Source organism: Anomaloglossus baeobatrachus, chromosome 3 (genome assembly GCF_048569485.1).
Source record: "Anomaloglossus baeobatrachus isolate aAnoBae1 chromosome 3, aAnoBae1.hap1, whole genome shotgun sequence".
In the NCBI taxonomy this organism is placed as follows: Eukaryota; Metazoa; Chordata; class Amphibia; order Anura; family Aromobatidae; genus Anomaloglossus; species Anomaloglossus baeobatrachus.
In genome coordinates, this window is record NC_134355.1 from 535,634,527 (window position 1) to 535,650,468 (window position 15,942).

At 45.0% G+C, this 15,942-nt stretch overlaps 1 protein-coding gene across 1 annotated transcript in view; it reads right to left on the reverse strand.

Moving 5' to 3' along the window:
• The window catches only part of LOC142297294 (phospholipid scramblase 2-like), a 119,139-nt gene extending 104,357 nt beyond the window's left edge, over positions 1-14,782 (reverse strand). The window contains exon 1 of the mRNA XM_075341538.1: positions 14,662-14,782. Coding sequence (XP_075197653.1) covers positions 14,662-14,782 — 121 coding nt within the window. The remainder of the gene's footprint in view (positions 1-14,661) is intronic.
• Positions 14,783-15,942: the final 1,160 nt, after the last annotated feature.

Genomic DNA, 15,942 nt, shown 5'->3' on the forward strand with positions numbered 1-15,942 from the left:
TGGAGTGTGCAACGCAGGCAGATGCGCTCTGCAAATGTCTTGGCACTAGTGGGACTATAGCAAAGTCCAATAGCCACGTATAGGATGCCACTAGGTACACTGAGTGTTTGCTAGTATAATGGCTTCGTTATAATTTGTTGGAGTGTGCAACGCAGGCAGATGCGCTCTGCAAATGTCTTGGCACTAGTGGGACTATAGCAAAGTCCAATAGCCACGTATAGGATGCCACTAGGTACACTGAGTGTTTGCTAGTATAATGGCTGAGTTTAAAAAACTTGGAGTGTGCAATGCAGGCAGATGTGCTCTGCTAATGTCTTTGCACTAGTGGGACTATAGCAAAGTCCAATAGCCACGTATAGGATGCCACTAGGTACACTGAGTGTTTGCTAGTAAAATTGCTTAGTTTAAAAAACTTGGAGTGTGCAATGCAGGCAGATGTGCTCTGCAAATGTCTTGGCCCTAGTGGGACTATAGCAAAGTCCAATAGCCACGTATAGGATGCCACTAGGTACACTGAGTGTGTGCTAGTATAATGGCTTTGTTATAATTTGTTGTAGTGTGCAACGCAGGCAGATGCGCTCTGCAAATGTCTTGGCACTAGTGGGACTATAGCAAAGTCCAATAGCCACGTATAGGATGCCACTAGGTACACTGAGTGTGTGCTAGTATAATGGCTTCGTTATAATTAGTTGGAGTGTGCAACGCAGGCAGATGCGCTCTGCAAATGTCTTGGCACTAATGGGACTATAGCAAAGTCCAATAGCCACGTATAGGATGCCACTAGGTACACTGAGTGTTTGCTAGTATAATGGCTTCGTTATAATTAGTTGGAGTGTGCAACGCAGGCAGATGCGCTCTGCAAATGTCTTGGCACTAGTGGGACTATAGCAAAGTCCAATAGCCACGTATAGGATGCCACTAGGTACACTGTGTGTTTGCTAGTATAATGGCTGAGTTTTAAAAACTTGGAGTGTGCAATGCAGGCAGATGTGCTCTGCTAATGTCTTTGCACTAGTGGGACTATAGCAAAGTCCAATAGCCACGTATAGGATGCCACTAGGTACACTGAGTGTGTGCTAGTATAATGGCTTCGTTATAATTAGTTGGAGTGTGCAACGCAGGCAGATGCGCTCTGCAAATGTCTTGGCACTAGTGGGACTATAGCAAAGTCTAATAGCCACGTATAGGATGCCACTAGGTACACTGAGTGTTTGCTAGTATAATGGCTTCGTTATAATTAGTTGGAGTGTGCAACGCAGGCAGATGCGCTCTGCAAATGTCTTGGCACTAGTGGGACTATAGCAAAGTCCAATAGCCACGTATAGGATGCCACTAGGTACACTGTGTGTTTGCTAGTATAATGGCTGAGTTTAAAAAACTTGGAGTGTGCAATGCAGGCAGATGTGCTCTGCTAATGTCTTTGCACTAGTGGGACTATAGCAAAGTCCAATAGCCACGTATAGGATGCCACTAGGTACACTGAGTGTTTGCTAGTAAAATTGCTTAGTTTAAAAAACTTGGAGTGTGCAATGCAGGCAGATGTGCTCTGCAAATGTCTTGGCCCTAGTGGGACTATAGCAAAGTCCAATAGCCACGTATAGGATGCCACTAGGTACACTGAGTGTGTGCTAGTATAATGGCTTTGTTATAATTAGTTGGAGTGTGCAACGCAGGCAGATGCGCTCTGCAAATGTCTTGGCACTAGTGGGACTATAGCAAAGTCCAATAGCCACGTATAGGATGCCACTAGGTACACTGAGTGTTTGCTAGTATAATGGCTTCGTTATCATTTGTTGTAGTGTGCAACGCAGGCAGATGCGCTCTGCAAATGTCTTGGCACTAGTGGGACTATAGCAAAGTCCAATAGCCACGTATAGGATGCCACTAGGTACACTGAGTGTTTGCTAGTATAATGGCTTCGTTATAATTAGTTGGAGTGTGCAACGCAGGCAGATGCGCTCTGCAAATGTCTTGGCACTAGTGGGACTATAGCAAAGTCCAATAGCCACGTATAGGATGCCACTAGGTACACTGTGTGTTTGCTAGTATAATGGCTGAGTTTAAAAAACTTGGAGTGTGCAATGCAGGCAGATGTGCTCTGCTAATGTCTTTGCACTAGTGGGACTATAGCAAAGTCCAATAGCCACGTATAGGATGCCACTAGGTACACTGAGTGTTTGCTAGTAAAATTGCTTAGTTTAAAAAACTTGGAGTGTGCAATGCAGGCAGATGTGCTCTGCAAATGTCTTGGCACTAGTGGGACTATAGCAAAGTCCAATAGCCACGTATAGGATGCCACTAGGTACACTGAGTGTTTGCTAGTATAATGGCTTCGTTATAATTAGTTGGAGTGTGCAACGCAGGCAGATGCGCTCTGCAAATGTCTTGGCACTAGTGGGACTATAGCAAAGTCCAATAGCCACGTATAGGATGCCACTAGGTACACTGTGTGTTTGCTAGTATAATGGCTGAGTTTAAAAAACTTGGAGTGTGCAATGCAGGCAGATGTGCTCTGCTAATGTCTTTGCACTAGTGGGACTATAGCAAAGTCCAATAGCCACGTATAGGATGCCACTAGGTACACTGAGTGTTTGCTAGTAAAATTGCTTAGTTTAAAAAACTTGGAGTGTGCAATGCAGGCAGATGTGCTCTGCAAATGTCTTGGCCCTAGTGGGACTATAGCAAAGTCCAATAGCCACGTATAGGATGCCACTAGGTACACTGAGTGTTTGCTAGTATAATGGCTTCGTTATAATTTGTTGTAGTGTGCAACGCAGGCAGATGCGCTCTGCAAATGTCTTGGCACTAGTGGGACTATAGCAAAGTCCAATTGCCACGTATAGGATGCCACTAGGTACACTGAGTGTGTGCTAGTATAATGGCTTCGTTATAATTAGTTGGAGTGTGCAACGCAGGCAGATGCGCTCTGCAAATGTCTTGGCACTAGTGGGACTATAGCAAAGTCCAATAGCCACGTATAGGATGCCACTAGGTACACTGAGTGTTTGCTAGTATAATGGCTTCGTTATAATTAGTTGGAGTGTGCAACGCAGGCAGATGCGCTCTGCAAATGTCTTGGCACTAGTGGGACTATAGCAAAGTCCAATAGCCACGTATAGGATGCCACTAGGTACACTGAGTGTTTGCTAGTATAATGGCTTCGTTATAATTTGTTGTAGTGTGCAACGCAGGCAGATGCGCTCTGCAAATGTCTTGGCACTAGTGGGACTATAGCAAAGTCCAATAGCCACGTATAGGATGCCACTAGGTACACTGAGTGTGTGCTAGTATAATGGCTTCGTTATAATTAGTTGGAGTGTGCAACGCAGGCAGATGCGCTCTGCAAATGTCTTGGCACTAGTGGGACTATAGCAAAGTCCAATAGCCACGTATAGGATGCCACTAGGTACACTGAGTGTTTGCTAGTATAATGGCTTCGTTATAATTAGTTGGAGTGTGCAACGCAGGCAGATGCGCTCTGCAAATGTCTTGGCACTAGTGGGACTATAGCAAAGTCCAATAGCCACGTATAGGATGCCACTAGGTACACTGTGTGTTTGCTAGTATAATGGCTGAGTTTAAAAAACTTGGAGTGTGCAATGCAGGCAGATGTGCTCTGCTAATGTCTTTGCACTAGTGGGACTATAGCAAAGTCCAATAGCCACGTATAGGATGCCACTAGGTACACTGAGTGTTTGCTAGTAAAATTGCTTAGTTTAAAAAACTTGGAGTGTGCAATGCAGGCAGATGTGCTCTGCAAATGTCTTGGCCCTAGTGGGACTATAGCAAAGTCCAATAGCCACGTATAGGATGCCACTAGGTACACTGAGTGTTTGCTAGTATAATGGCTTCGTTATAATTTGTTGTAGTGTGCAACGCAGGCAGATGCGCTCTGCAAATGTCTTGGCACTAGTGGGACTATAGCAAAGTGCAATAGCCACGTATAGGATGCCACTAGGTACACTGAGTGTGTGCTAGTATAATGGCTTCGTTATAATTAGTTGGAGTGTGCAACGCAGGCAGATGCGCTCTGCAAATGTCTTGGCACTAGTGGGACTATAGCAAAGTCCAATAGCCACGTATAGGATGCCACTAGGTACACTGAGTGTTTGCTAGTATAATGGCTTCGTTATAATTTGTTGGAGTGTGCAACGCAGGCAGATGCGCTCTGCAAATGTCTTGGCACTAGTGGGACTATAGCAAAGTCCAATAGCCACGTATAGGATGCCACTAGGTACACTGAGTGTTTGCTAGTATAATGGCTGAGTTTAAAAAACTTGGAGTGTGCAATGCAGGCAGATGTGCTCTGCTAATGTCTTTGCACTAGTGGGACTATAGCAAAGTCCAATAGCCACGTATAGGATGCCACTAGGTACACTGAGTGTTTGCTAGTAAAATTGCTTAGTTTAAAAAACTTGGAGTGTGCAATGCAGGCAGATGTGCTCTGCAAATGTCTTGGCCCTAGTGGGACTATAGCAAAGTCCAATAGCCACGTATAGGATGCCACTAGGTACACTGAGTGTGTGCTAGTATAATGGCTTCGTTATAATTTGTTGTAGTGTGCAACGCAGGCAGATGCGCTCTGCAAATGTCTTGGCACTAGTGGGACTATAGCAAAGTCCAATAGCCACGTATAGGATGCCACTAGGTACACTGAGTGTGTGCTAGTATAATGGCTTCGTTATAATTAGTTGGAGTGTGCAACGCAGGCAGATGCGCTCTGCAAATGTCTTGGCACTAATGGGACTATAGCAAAGTCCAATAGCCACGTATAGGATGCCACTAGGTACACTGAGTGTTTGCTAGTATAATGGCTTCGTTATAATTAGTTGGAGTGTGCAACGCAGGCAGATGCGCTCTGCAAATGTCTTGGCACTAGTGGGACTATAGCAAAGTCCAATAGCCACGTATAGGATGCCACTAGGTACACTGTGTGTTTGCTAGTATAATGGCTGAGTTTTAAAAACTTGGAGTGTGCAATGCAGGCAGATGTGCTCTGCTAATGTCTTTGCACTAGTGGGACTATAGCAAAGTCCAATAGCCACGTATAGGATGCCACTAGGTACACTGAGTGTGTGCTAGTATAATGGCTTCGTTATAATTAGTTGGAGTGTGCAACGCAGGCAGATGCGCTCTGCAAATGTCTTGGCACTAGTGGGACTATAGCAAAGTCTAATAGCCACGTATAGGATGCCACTAGGTACACTGAGTGTTTGCTAGTATAATGGCTTCGTTATAATTAGTTGGAGTGTGCAACGCAGGCAGATGCGCTCTGCAAATGTCTTGGCACTAGTGGGACTATAGCAAAGTCCAATAGCCACGTATAGGATGCCACTAGGTACACTGTGTGTTTGCTAGTATAATGGCTGAGTTTAAAAAACTTGGAGTGTGCAATGCAGGCAGATGTGCTCTGCTAATGTCTTTGCACTAGTGGGACTATAGCAAAGTCCAATAGCCACGTATAGGATGCCACTAGGTACACTGAGTGTTTGCTAGTAAAATTGCTTAGTTTAAAAAACTTGGAGTGTGCAATGCAGGCAGATGTGCTCTGCAAATGTCTTGGCCCTAGTGGGACTATAGCAAAGTCCAATAGCCACGTATAGGATGCCACTAGGTACACTGAGTGTGTGCTAGTATAATGGCTTTGTTATAATTAGTTGGAGTGTGCAACGCAGGCAGATGCGCTCTGCAAATGTCTTGGCACTAGTGGGACTATAGCAAAGTCCAATAGCCACGTATAGGATGCCACTAGGTACACTGAGTGTTTGCTAGTATAATGGCTTCGTTATCATTTGTTGTAGTGTGCAACGCAGGCAGATGCGCTCTGCAAATGTCTTGGCACTAGTGGGACTATAGCAAAGTCCAATAGCCACGTATAGGATGCCACTAGGTACACTGAGTGTTTGCTAGTATAATGGCTTCGTTATAATTAGTTGGAGTGTGCAACGCAGGCAGATGCGCTCTGCAAATGTCTTGGCACTAGTGGGACTATAGCAAAGTCCAATAGCCACGTATAGGATGCCACTAGGTACACTGTGTGTTTGCTAGTATAATGGCTGAGTTTAAAAAACTTGGAGTGTGCAATGCAGGCAGATGTGCTCTGCTAATGTCTTTGCACTAGTGGGACTATAGCAAAGTCCAATAGCCACGTATAGGATGCCACTAGGTACACTGAGTGTTTGCTAGTAAAATTGCTTAGTTTAAAAAACTTGGAGTGTGCAATGCAGGCAGATGTGCTCTGCAAATGTCTTGGCACTAGTGGGACTATAGCAAAGTCCAATAGCCACGTATAGGATGCCACTAGGTACACTGAGTGTTTGCTAGTATAATGGCTTCGTTATAATTAGTTGGAGTGTGCAACGCAGGCAGATGCGCTCTGCAAATGTCTTGGCACTAGTGGGACTATAGCAAAGTCCAATAGCCACGTATAGGATGCCACTAGGTACACTGTGTGTTTGCTAGTATAATGGCTGAGTTTAAAAAACTTGGAGTGTGCAATGCAGGCAGATGTGCTCTGCTAATGTCTTTGCACTAGTGGGACTATAGCAAAGTCCAATAGCCACGTATAGGATGCCACTAGGTACACTGAGTGTTTGCTAGTAAAATTGCTTAGTTTAAAAAACTTGGAGTGTGCAATGCAGGCAGATGTGCTCTGCAAATGTCTTGGCCCTAGTGGGACTATAGCAAAGTCCAATAGCCACGTATAGGATGCCACTAGGTACACTGAGTGTTTGCTAGTATAATGGCTTCGTTATAATTTGTTGTAGTGTGCAACGCAGGCAGATGCGCTCTGCAAATGTCTTGGCACTAGTGGGACTATAGCAAAGTCCAATAGCCACGTATAGGATGCCACTAGGTACACTGAGTGTGTGCTAGTATAATGGCTTCGTTATAATTAGTTGGAGTGTGCAACGCAGGCAGATGCGCTCTGCAAATGTCTTGGCACTAGTGGGACTATAGCAAAGTCCAATAGCCACGTATAGGATGCCACTAGGTACACTGAGTGTTTGCTAGTATAATGGCTTCGTTATAATTTGTTGGAGTGTGCAACGCAGGCAGATGCGCTCTGCAAATGTCTTGGCACTAGTGGGACTATAGCAAAGTCCAATAGCCACGTATAGGATGCCACTAGGTACACTGAGTGTTTGCTAGTATAATGGCTGAGTTTAAAAAACTTGGAGTGTGCAATGCAGGCAGATGTGCTCTGCTAATGTCTTTGCACTAGTGGGACTATAGCAAAGTCCAATAGCCACGTATAGGATGCCACTAGGTACACTGAGTGTTTGCTAGTAAAATTGCTTAGTTTAAAAAACTTGGAGTGTGCAATGCAGGCAGATGTGCTCTGCAAATGTCTTGGCCCTAGTGGGACTATAGCAAAGTCCAATAGCCACGTATAGGATGCCACTAGGTACACTGAGTGTGTGCTAGTATAATGGCTTCGTTATAATTAGTTGGAGTGTGCAACGCAGGCAGATGCGCTCTGCAAATGTCTTGGCACTAGTGGGACTATAGCAAAGTCCAATAGCCACGTATAGGATGCCACTAGGTACACTGAGTGTTTGCTAGTATAATGGCTTCGTTATAATTTGTTGTAGTGTGCAACGCAGGCAGATGCGCTCTGCAAATGTCTTGGCACTAGTGGGACTATAGCAAAGTCCAATAGCCACGTATAGGATGCCACTAGGTACACTGAGTGTGTGCTAGTATAATGGCTTCGTTATAATTAGTTGGAGTGTGCAACGCAGGCAGATGCGCTCTGCAAATGTCTTGGCACTAGTGGGACTATAGCAAAGTCCAATAGCCACGTATAGGATGCCACTAGGTACACTGAGTGTTTGCTAGTATAATGGCTTCGTTATAATTAGTTGGAGTGTGCAACGCAGGCAGATGCGCTCTGCAAATGTCTTGGCACTAGTGGGACTATAGCAAAGTCCAATAGCCACGTATAGGATGCCACTAGGTACACTGTGTGTTTGCTAGTATAATGGCTGAGTTTAAAAAACTTGGAGTGTGCAATGCAGGCAGATGTGCTCTGCTAATGTCTTTGCACTAGTGGGACTATAGCAAAGTCCAATAGCCACGTATAGGATGCCACTAGGTACACTGAGTGTGTGCTAGTATAATGGCTTCGTTATAATTAGTTGGAGTGTGCAACGCAGGCAGATGCGCTCTGCAAATGTCTTGGCACTAGTGGGACTATAGCAAAGTCTAATAGCCACGTATAGGATGCCACTAGGTACACTGAGTGTTTGCTAGTATAATGGCTTCGTTATAATTAGTTGGAGTGTGCAACGCAGGCAGATGCGCTCTGCAAATGTCTTGGCACTAGTGGGACTATAGCAAAGTCCAATAGCCACGTATAGGATGCCACTAGGTACACTGTGTGTTTGCTAGTATAATGGCTGAGTTTAAAAAACTTGGAGTGTGCAATGCAGGCAGATGTGCTCTGCTAATGTCTTTGCACTAGTGGGACTATAGCAAAGTCCAATAGCCACGTATAGGATGCCACTAGGTACACTGAGTGTTTGCTAGTAAAATTGCTTAGTTTAAAAAACTTGGAGTGTGCAATGCAGGCAGATGTGCTCTGCAAATGTCTTGGCCCTAGTGGGACTATAGCAAAGTCCAATAGCCACGTATAGGATGCCACTAGGTACACTGAGTGTGTGCTAGTATAATGGCTTCGTTATAATTAGTTGGAGTGTGCAACGCAGGCAGATGCGCTCTGCAAATGTCTTGGCACTAGTGGGACTATAGCAAAGTCCAATAGCCACGTATAGGATGCCACTAGGTACACTGAGTGTTTGCTAGTATAATGGCTTCGTTATAATTAGTTGGAGTGTGCAACGCAGGCAGATGCGCTCTGCAAATGTCTTGGCACTAGTGGGACTATAGCAAAGTCCAATAGCCACGTATAGGATGCCACTAGGTACACTGTGTGTTTGCTAGTATAATGGCTGAGTTTAAAAAACTTGGAGTGTGCAATGCAGGCAGATGTGCTCTGCTAATGTCTTTGCACTAGTGGGACTATAGCAAAGTCCAATAGCCACGTATAGGATGCCACTAGGTACACTGAGTGTTTGCTAGTAAAATTGCTTAGTTTAAAAAACTTGGAGTGTGCAATGCAGGCAGATGTGCTCTGCAAATGTCTTGGCACTAGTGGGACTATAGCAAAGTTCAATAGCCACGTATAGGATGCCACTAGGTACACTGAGTGTTTGCTAGTATAATGGCTTCGTTATAATTTGTTGGAGTGTGCAACGCAGGCAGATGCGCTCTGCAAATGTCTTGGCCCTAGTGGGACTATAGCAAAGTCCAATAGCCACGTATAGGATGCCACTAGGTACAGAGTGTTTGCTAGTATAATGGCTGAGTTTAAAAAACTTGGAGTGTGCAATGCAGGCAGATGTGCTCTGCTAATGTCTTTGCACTAGTGGGACTATAGCAAAGTCCAATAGCCACGTATAGGATGCCACTAGGTACACTGAGTGTTTGCTAGTAAAATTGCTTAGTTTAAAAAACTTGGAGTGTGCAATGCAGGCAGATGTGCTCTGCAAATGTCTTTGCACTAGTGGGACTATAGCAAAGTCCAATAGCCACAGATAGGATGCCACTAGGTACACTGAGTGTTTGCTAGTATAATGGCTTAGTTAGAATGAGTTGGAGTGTGCAGAGGACAAGAGGGTACAGTGGCAGGATTGTGGTGCTCTGGGTAGAGGAATGGAAGCCTGCCTTTCTATTCCCTCCTAATGGTGAAATGCAGGGAGGAAATCCCTGACCTGGGCTACACAGACGCTGTTGCTGTTTGCAGGACCTGTCACCTATGGCTCTCTGACCCTGCCGGTACGAGCCCTTAAAAGGACTGCTAGAATGTGCTCTCCCTAAGCTGTCTAACGCTGTGTATGCAGCGCATACAGCTGTATCGGCGATAGGACAAAGGACGGAACTGCGACAGTGATGTCTGACACCAAAGACGCAGAAGGCAGATAATGGCGATCGTGAAGAAAATGTCCGGTTTTATAATGCAGGGACATGTGACATGCAGATCCTATCACACATGCCGTTGCTTCTCTGCCTCAAAGTCCACTTAGGTGTGTGTGTGTCTGTGATTGGCTGACATGCTGGGCAGCCCCACAAGACGCGCGCGCTTAGGGAAGGAAAAAAAAAAAATGGCGATCGCCATTATAGAAACAGCAGTGATCTGAAGGCGCTGTTCACGCACACTATACACTGAAATGTGATAATAGTTTGATTCACAGAGTGACTTACACTATTACAGCAGAAACCAAGCTAAGATTTAGCTGTTTTTTGGCTGCTAGAACCGTTCTCGAACGTTTCTAGAACTATCGAGCTTTTGCAAAAAGCTCGAGTTCTAGTTCGATCTAGAACATGCCCCAAAATCTCTCGAGCCTAGAACTGGAGAACCACGAACCACGAACCGCGCTCAACTCTACTCCCAAGCCGTCGGCTTTGCCAAGAGTATTGTCTTTCTTCTCTCAGCCTAGGGGCCGTCCCTGAGCTGCAGCCGGATCCCTCCACACGATATTCTAGTGGAAGAGGGCCACGGGACGTTCGTACTTCCGTGGCACCTTGGAATCTCTTCTATCGGTGTCACCTGGGCCTAGCAAGACCCCAGGATCTCCACCAGGAACCTCTTCCTTTCTTCACTCTCCCTGACTGACCTCCAACTTGAACTTACTTCCTCTCACCACCTCTCTGACCCCTCCCACACTCCCCCTGGCTAGGCCCCACCCCCCACCTTGGACCAAGGAATGGGACTTACGGCCCCATGACCAGGTAGACTGGCCGCCACTATCAGCATGAATGGTGTCCTGCCTTATTCCCTAACCCGGTGTATGACCTACCAATTGGTGTGTGCAAGTTTTGTCTGTGAACCGGTAGATGACTCCCTTCTAACTCAGGATGGGATACCACACCTCTGGCTGAGGTGCAGTACCTCTGTGGCGACGAAAGCCTCAGGGGTGCCACAATAGTTAGCCAGGCACACTAGGAAGAAAAGACATGGATCGCACATCCCAAAATCATACAATGATCTAGAGCTGCTAGGCAAAAATTAAATACTAGAAGGAGGTTCTTAGTTGTACATTCTGATCAGACTGTATGAAGTCCACTGACACGTCACGGCGAACCGCTGAGTGGGTCCTTATTCTAAGCCTTAAAGTGCGGCAACGTGCGCCAACTGCTGCAACAGTGACAATGCACCAGCAGGGCAGGTGACGTGGTGCCTCACAACACCCATGCTGCAAGACAGAGCCCCGTGACTCCAGGCCACACCGCCCCACCAATGCAAAACCACCACCTCAGCAGCGGCCACCACACAGCATCAGCACTATGTGAAAGAAGCTGCGCACTCACCTTCCACAGGTTCCCATGTGTGAACTGGTAGCAGAAAAAGGCTGACCCCTCTTGCAGTCTCCTGCTGATTTAAATCACCTGAGCTGAATAGGAGGAGTTCTTATCCAAGCAAAAAACAGAGGGGTATAGTATGTAAAATGACACAATAAAAATAAAAGACATGGATCGTACATCCCTAAATCATACATTGATCTAGAGCCACTAGGCAAAAATTTTGGGATGTGCGATCCATGTCTTTTCCTCTTAGTGTGATAGTTAGGCAAGGATTAACAATATGCACCTAGAACTGTTTGGGGTTCATATTGCACCTGACAGGTTCCCTTTAACTACTGTACAGCGGTTTGACCGCATGATAATGCACTGGATGTGCCCGTGCAGCAGGTTGTGCTTGGCCGCCTCCCATCATGCAACTCACCTGGTTCACCTGGTTCCTAGGGTTTTTTATCCAGGACCTGTTCAGTGCTATATGACCAGTGCTGGCTGTGCCTCCCTGCTGATCATCCTGTGCTGGGCTACCCTTCTGTTGCACAGGAGCTACTGGTCAGGGATGAGGGTAAGATGCAAATAGCATCTAATATTGTGTACAGTGAGGGAGAAAGGATTACTACTGTGAGGTGTCAGCATTATTGTGTGGCATGCATTACTGTATACTGTGATGAGCTACATATCATAATGAAATACTAAGAAACATTATGAAGTGCTGGGGGGTCTACTACACTTAACTTTAGGCCGGAGTTCCACTTGCGTATGACTCGCACGAGTCTCGTATCGGTATCACCTGGCATGGCCTAGGGCTATACGGACACCAGCGTGCAGCTGCATAGAAATACCTGCAGCCGACCCGCTCCTGCCAGAAGAGTTTGTGGCTGTTCCGGGTGATACCGATGCGAGTCATATGCAAATGGAACCATACCCTTACACTGTGCATGTTGTGGGGGAGGGGAATTAGACTGTGCACTGTTATAGCCTGGAGAAATACTACACTATGCTGTGTGTTGCACTTTTGGGGTGCTAGTGGGTGTTATACTGTAATGGGGTTAAATTCAATGTTGTACATTCTTAGTGGCTGTGGTATGATGGGATGGGAGTGTTAAACTGTCTAGTGATAACAGTATACAGAGGTTAAAGGGGTGGTCCAAAAGCAAATTTAAATTTCAAACTAAATGTCTATTTAAATAATTTAATCACTTTCCTAATGTACTTTATAGTAAGCTTGACCACTGATACATGCTGCCGAATACATGGGTAGGATGTTTCATCTCAGCCAAGAATCTTTGACTCTGACACACTGCAGTGTTTCAGAAAAAACATATTTATCCCCTTCAGCCCCAAGCCTATATTGACCCTAAAGACCAGGCCATTTTTTGCAATTTTGACCAGTGTCACTTTATGAGGTTATAACTCTGTTTTCTCGTGACATATTGGGCTTCATGTTAGTGGTAAATTTAGGCCGTTATTTTTTGCGTTTCTTTGTGAAAAAAACGGAAATTTCGCAAAAATTTTGAAAATTTTGTAATTTTCAAACTTTTAATTTTTATGCTCTAAAACCAACGAGACATATGACACAAAATAATTAATAAATAATATTTCCCACATGTCTACTTTACATCAGAACAATTTTGGGAAAAAAAAAATTTCATAATGAAGTTATAGGGGTTCAAAATTTATGAGCAATTTCTCATTTTTACAACAAAATTTACAAAGCCACTTTTTTTAGGGATCACATCACATTTGATTTGATTTTGAGGGGCCTACATGAAAGAAAACACCCAAAAGTGACACCATTCCAAAAACGGCACCCCTCAGGCTACTCAAAACCACATTCAATAAGGTTATTAACCCTTCAGGTGCTTCACAGGAACTAAAGCAATGTGAAAGGAAAAAATGAAAATTTAGACTCAAATATTGCATTTTCACAATGGGAGCAGTATGAAATGGACCATGACATTTGTTGTGCAATTTCTTCCGAGCACACAGATACCTCATATGTGGCAGAAAACCACTCTTTGGGCGCATGGCAGGGCTCCGAAGGGAAGGTGCGTCATTTGACTTTTTGAACAAAAACTTAGATGAAATTGTTAGACGCACTAAGTTGTGTTTGGAGAGCCCCTGATGTGCTGAAACAGTGGAAAATCCCCACATGTGACCCCATTTTGGAACCTAGACCCCCCAAGGCATAAATATAGATGGGTAGTGAGCACTTACAACCCTTATGTGCTTCATACATTGAGCCGAAAAAAACAAAAAAGTACTTTTTTTCCACAAAAATTTTATTTTGGGCTCAATTGTTTAATTTTTACAGGGGGAACAGGATAAAATGGACCCCAAAATGTGTTGGGAATTTTGTCCTGAGTAAGCCAATACATCATATGTAGCGGAAAACCACTCTTTGGGCATATGGCAGGGCTCCGAAGGGAAGGTGCGTCATTTGACTTTTTGAACGGAAAATTAGATGAAATTGTTAGACGCACCATGTTGTGTTTGGAGAGCCCCTGATGTGCCGAAACAGTAGAAAATCCCCACATGTGACCCCATTTTGGAAACTAGACCCCCCAAGGCATAAATATAGATGGGTCGTGAGCACTTATAACCCTTATAACCCTGTGCTTCATACATTGAGCCGAAAGTACAAAAAAGTACTTTTTTTTCCACAAAAATGTTATTTTGGGCTCAATTTTTTTTAATTTTTACAGGGGGAACAGGATAAAATGGACCCCAAAATTTGTTGGGAAATTTGTCCTGAGTAAGCCGATACTTCACATATGGTGAAAAACCACTGTATAGGCTCACAGCAGGGCTCCAAAGAGAATGAGCGATGTATTCTATCAGGGACATGGTATGTCAATTTTATATTTGTGTTGTGTAGGGTTTGTCAAGTCACTGTCTTTGTCGTGTAGTGTGCGTGACGTCACCATCTTTGTCGTGTAGTGCGTCAGGTCACCGTCTTTGTCGTGTAGTGCATCAGGTCACTGTCTTTGTCGTGTAGTGTGCGTCACGTCACCATCTTTGTCGTGTAGTGCGTCAGGTCACCGTCTTTGTCGTGTAGTGCGTCAGGTCACTGTCTTTGTCATGTAGTGCACGTCACGTCACCGTCTTTGTCGTGTAGTGCATCAGGTCACCGTCTTTGTCGTGTGCCTCAGGAATTTTAGGTGGGCTATATCAATTTAGTAGCCGGACGAATGATAGACTTTGAAGCAGTCACTCATACAAAGTCCGGGTTTATCGGGACAAGTATCGCATTGATGCTTGCTTTCCCGCCTCAGCCCATTTTTATAGCACACCCGGAACCTTTTCTGCGCTCTTCCTCGTGCTGTGGTTTGTGGTACCTCACCAGGAAAATGTTGCCCTGGTACCACACGGGAACCTTGAGTTCCAGAGGTAGTAGGAACTGCTGCTGCTTCTTCTTCATCTTCTCCTCTTCCAAAAATCATGGTCTTGATTACTACCTCCTGGAACTGAAGGAAGGTGTTGGTCTGGCCTGCACGTCGTGAGAGCATGAAAGCATTGTATAGTGCCATCTGCACGATGTGCACGGCCAGTTTTTTATGCCACACCTTAACCTTCCGCATGACATTATAGGGATGGAGGACTTGATCAGAAAGATCAACTCCTCCCATATGTTTGTTGTACGCCAAGCCACAGTCCAGTTTGCGAACCTGTGCTGACGTACCTCGAACATTGGTTGCAGAGGTGCCGGGACCATGTATTGTGGTCAAGAAAAGGACATCCCTTTTGTCCTTGAACTTAACTACAACCATGTTGTCGCTACATTGGGCTCTGCTCTCACCTTTTTGGAGCAGCTGCCCAATTAGCGTCACAGGGAGACCCTTCTGGTTCTTCCAGATCGTACCACAAGCTGCGGTACCTCTGGAAGAGAGGGATTGGAAAAGTGGGATGCTTGAATAAAAGTTATCAACATACAGATGATAACCTTTATCAAGCAGTGGGTGGATCAAACTCCACACAATTTTTCCACTCACCCCCAGAGTAGGTGGGCATTCTGGGGGTTGGATCTGCATGTTCTTCCCTTCGTAAACACTAAAGCTGTGAGTGTACCCTGAGGTACTCTCGCACAGCTTGTAGAGTTTAATGCCATACCTTGCCCTTTTACTGGGCAAGTACTGGCGGAACTTCAGTCTCCCCTTGAATTGGATGAGGGACTCATCCCCACAAATTTCCCTCTGGGGAACGTACACTTCAGCAAACTTTTTGGTAAAGTGTTCGATGACCGGACGAATTTTGAACAGTCTGTCACAATTCGGGTCATTTTGGGGAGGACACTCCAAATTGTCCCTAAAATGCAAAAATCTGTGGATAGCCTCAAACCGTCTGCGGGGCATAATCATACCAAATACTGGAGTGTTGTATAAAACATCAACACTCCAATATTGGCGAAGTTCTGGCTTCTTCACTAACCCCATGTGAAGAGTCAGACCCCAGTACTTCATCATTTCTACTGAATCTGTTGGGGTCCAGCTAGAAAATGATGAGCGAGGGTTTTTGGCCAAAAATTGTTGGGCATAAAGATTTGTTTGCACCACCATGAGACTAACAAACTTCAGAGAAATA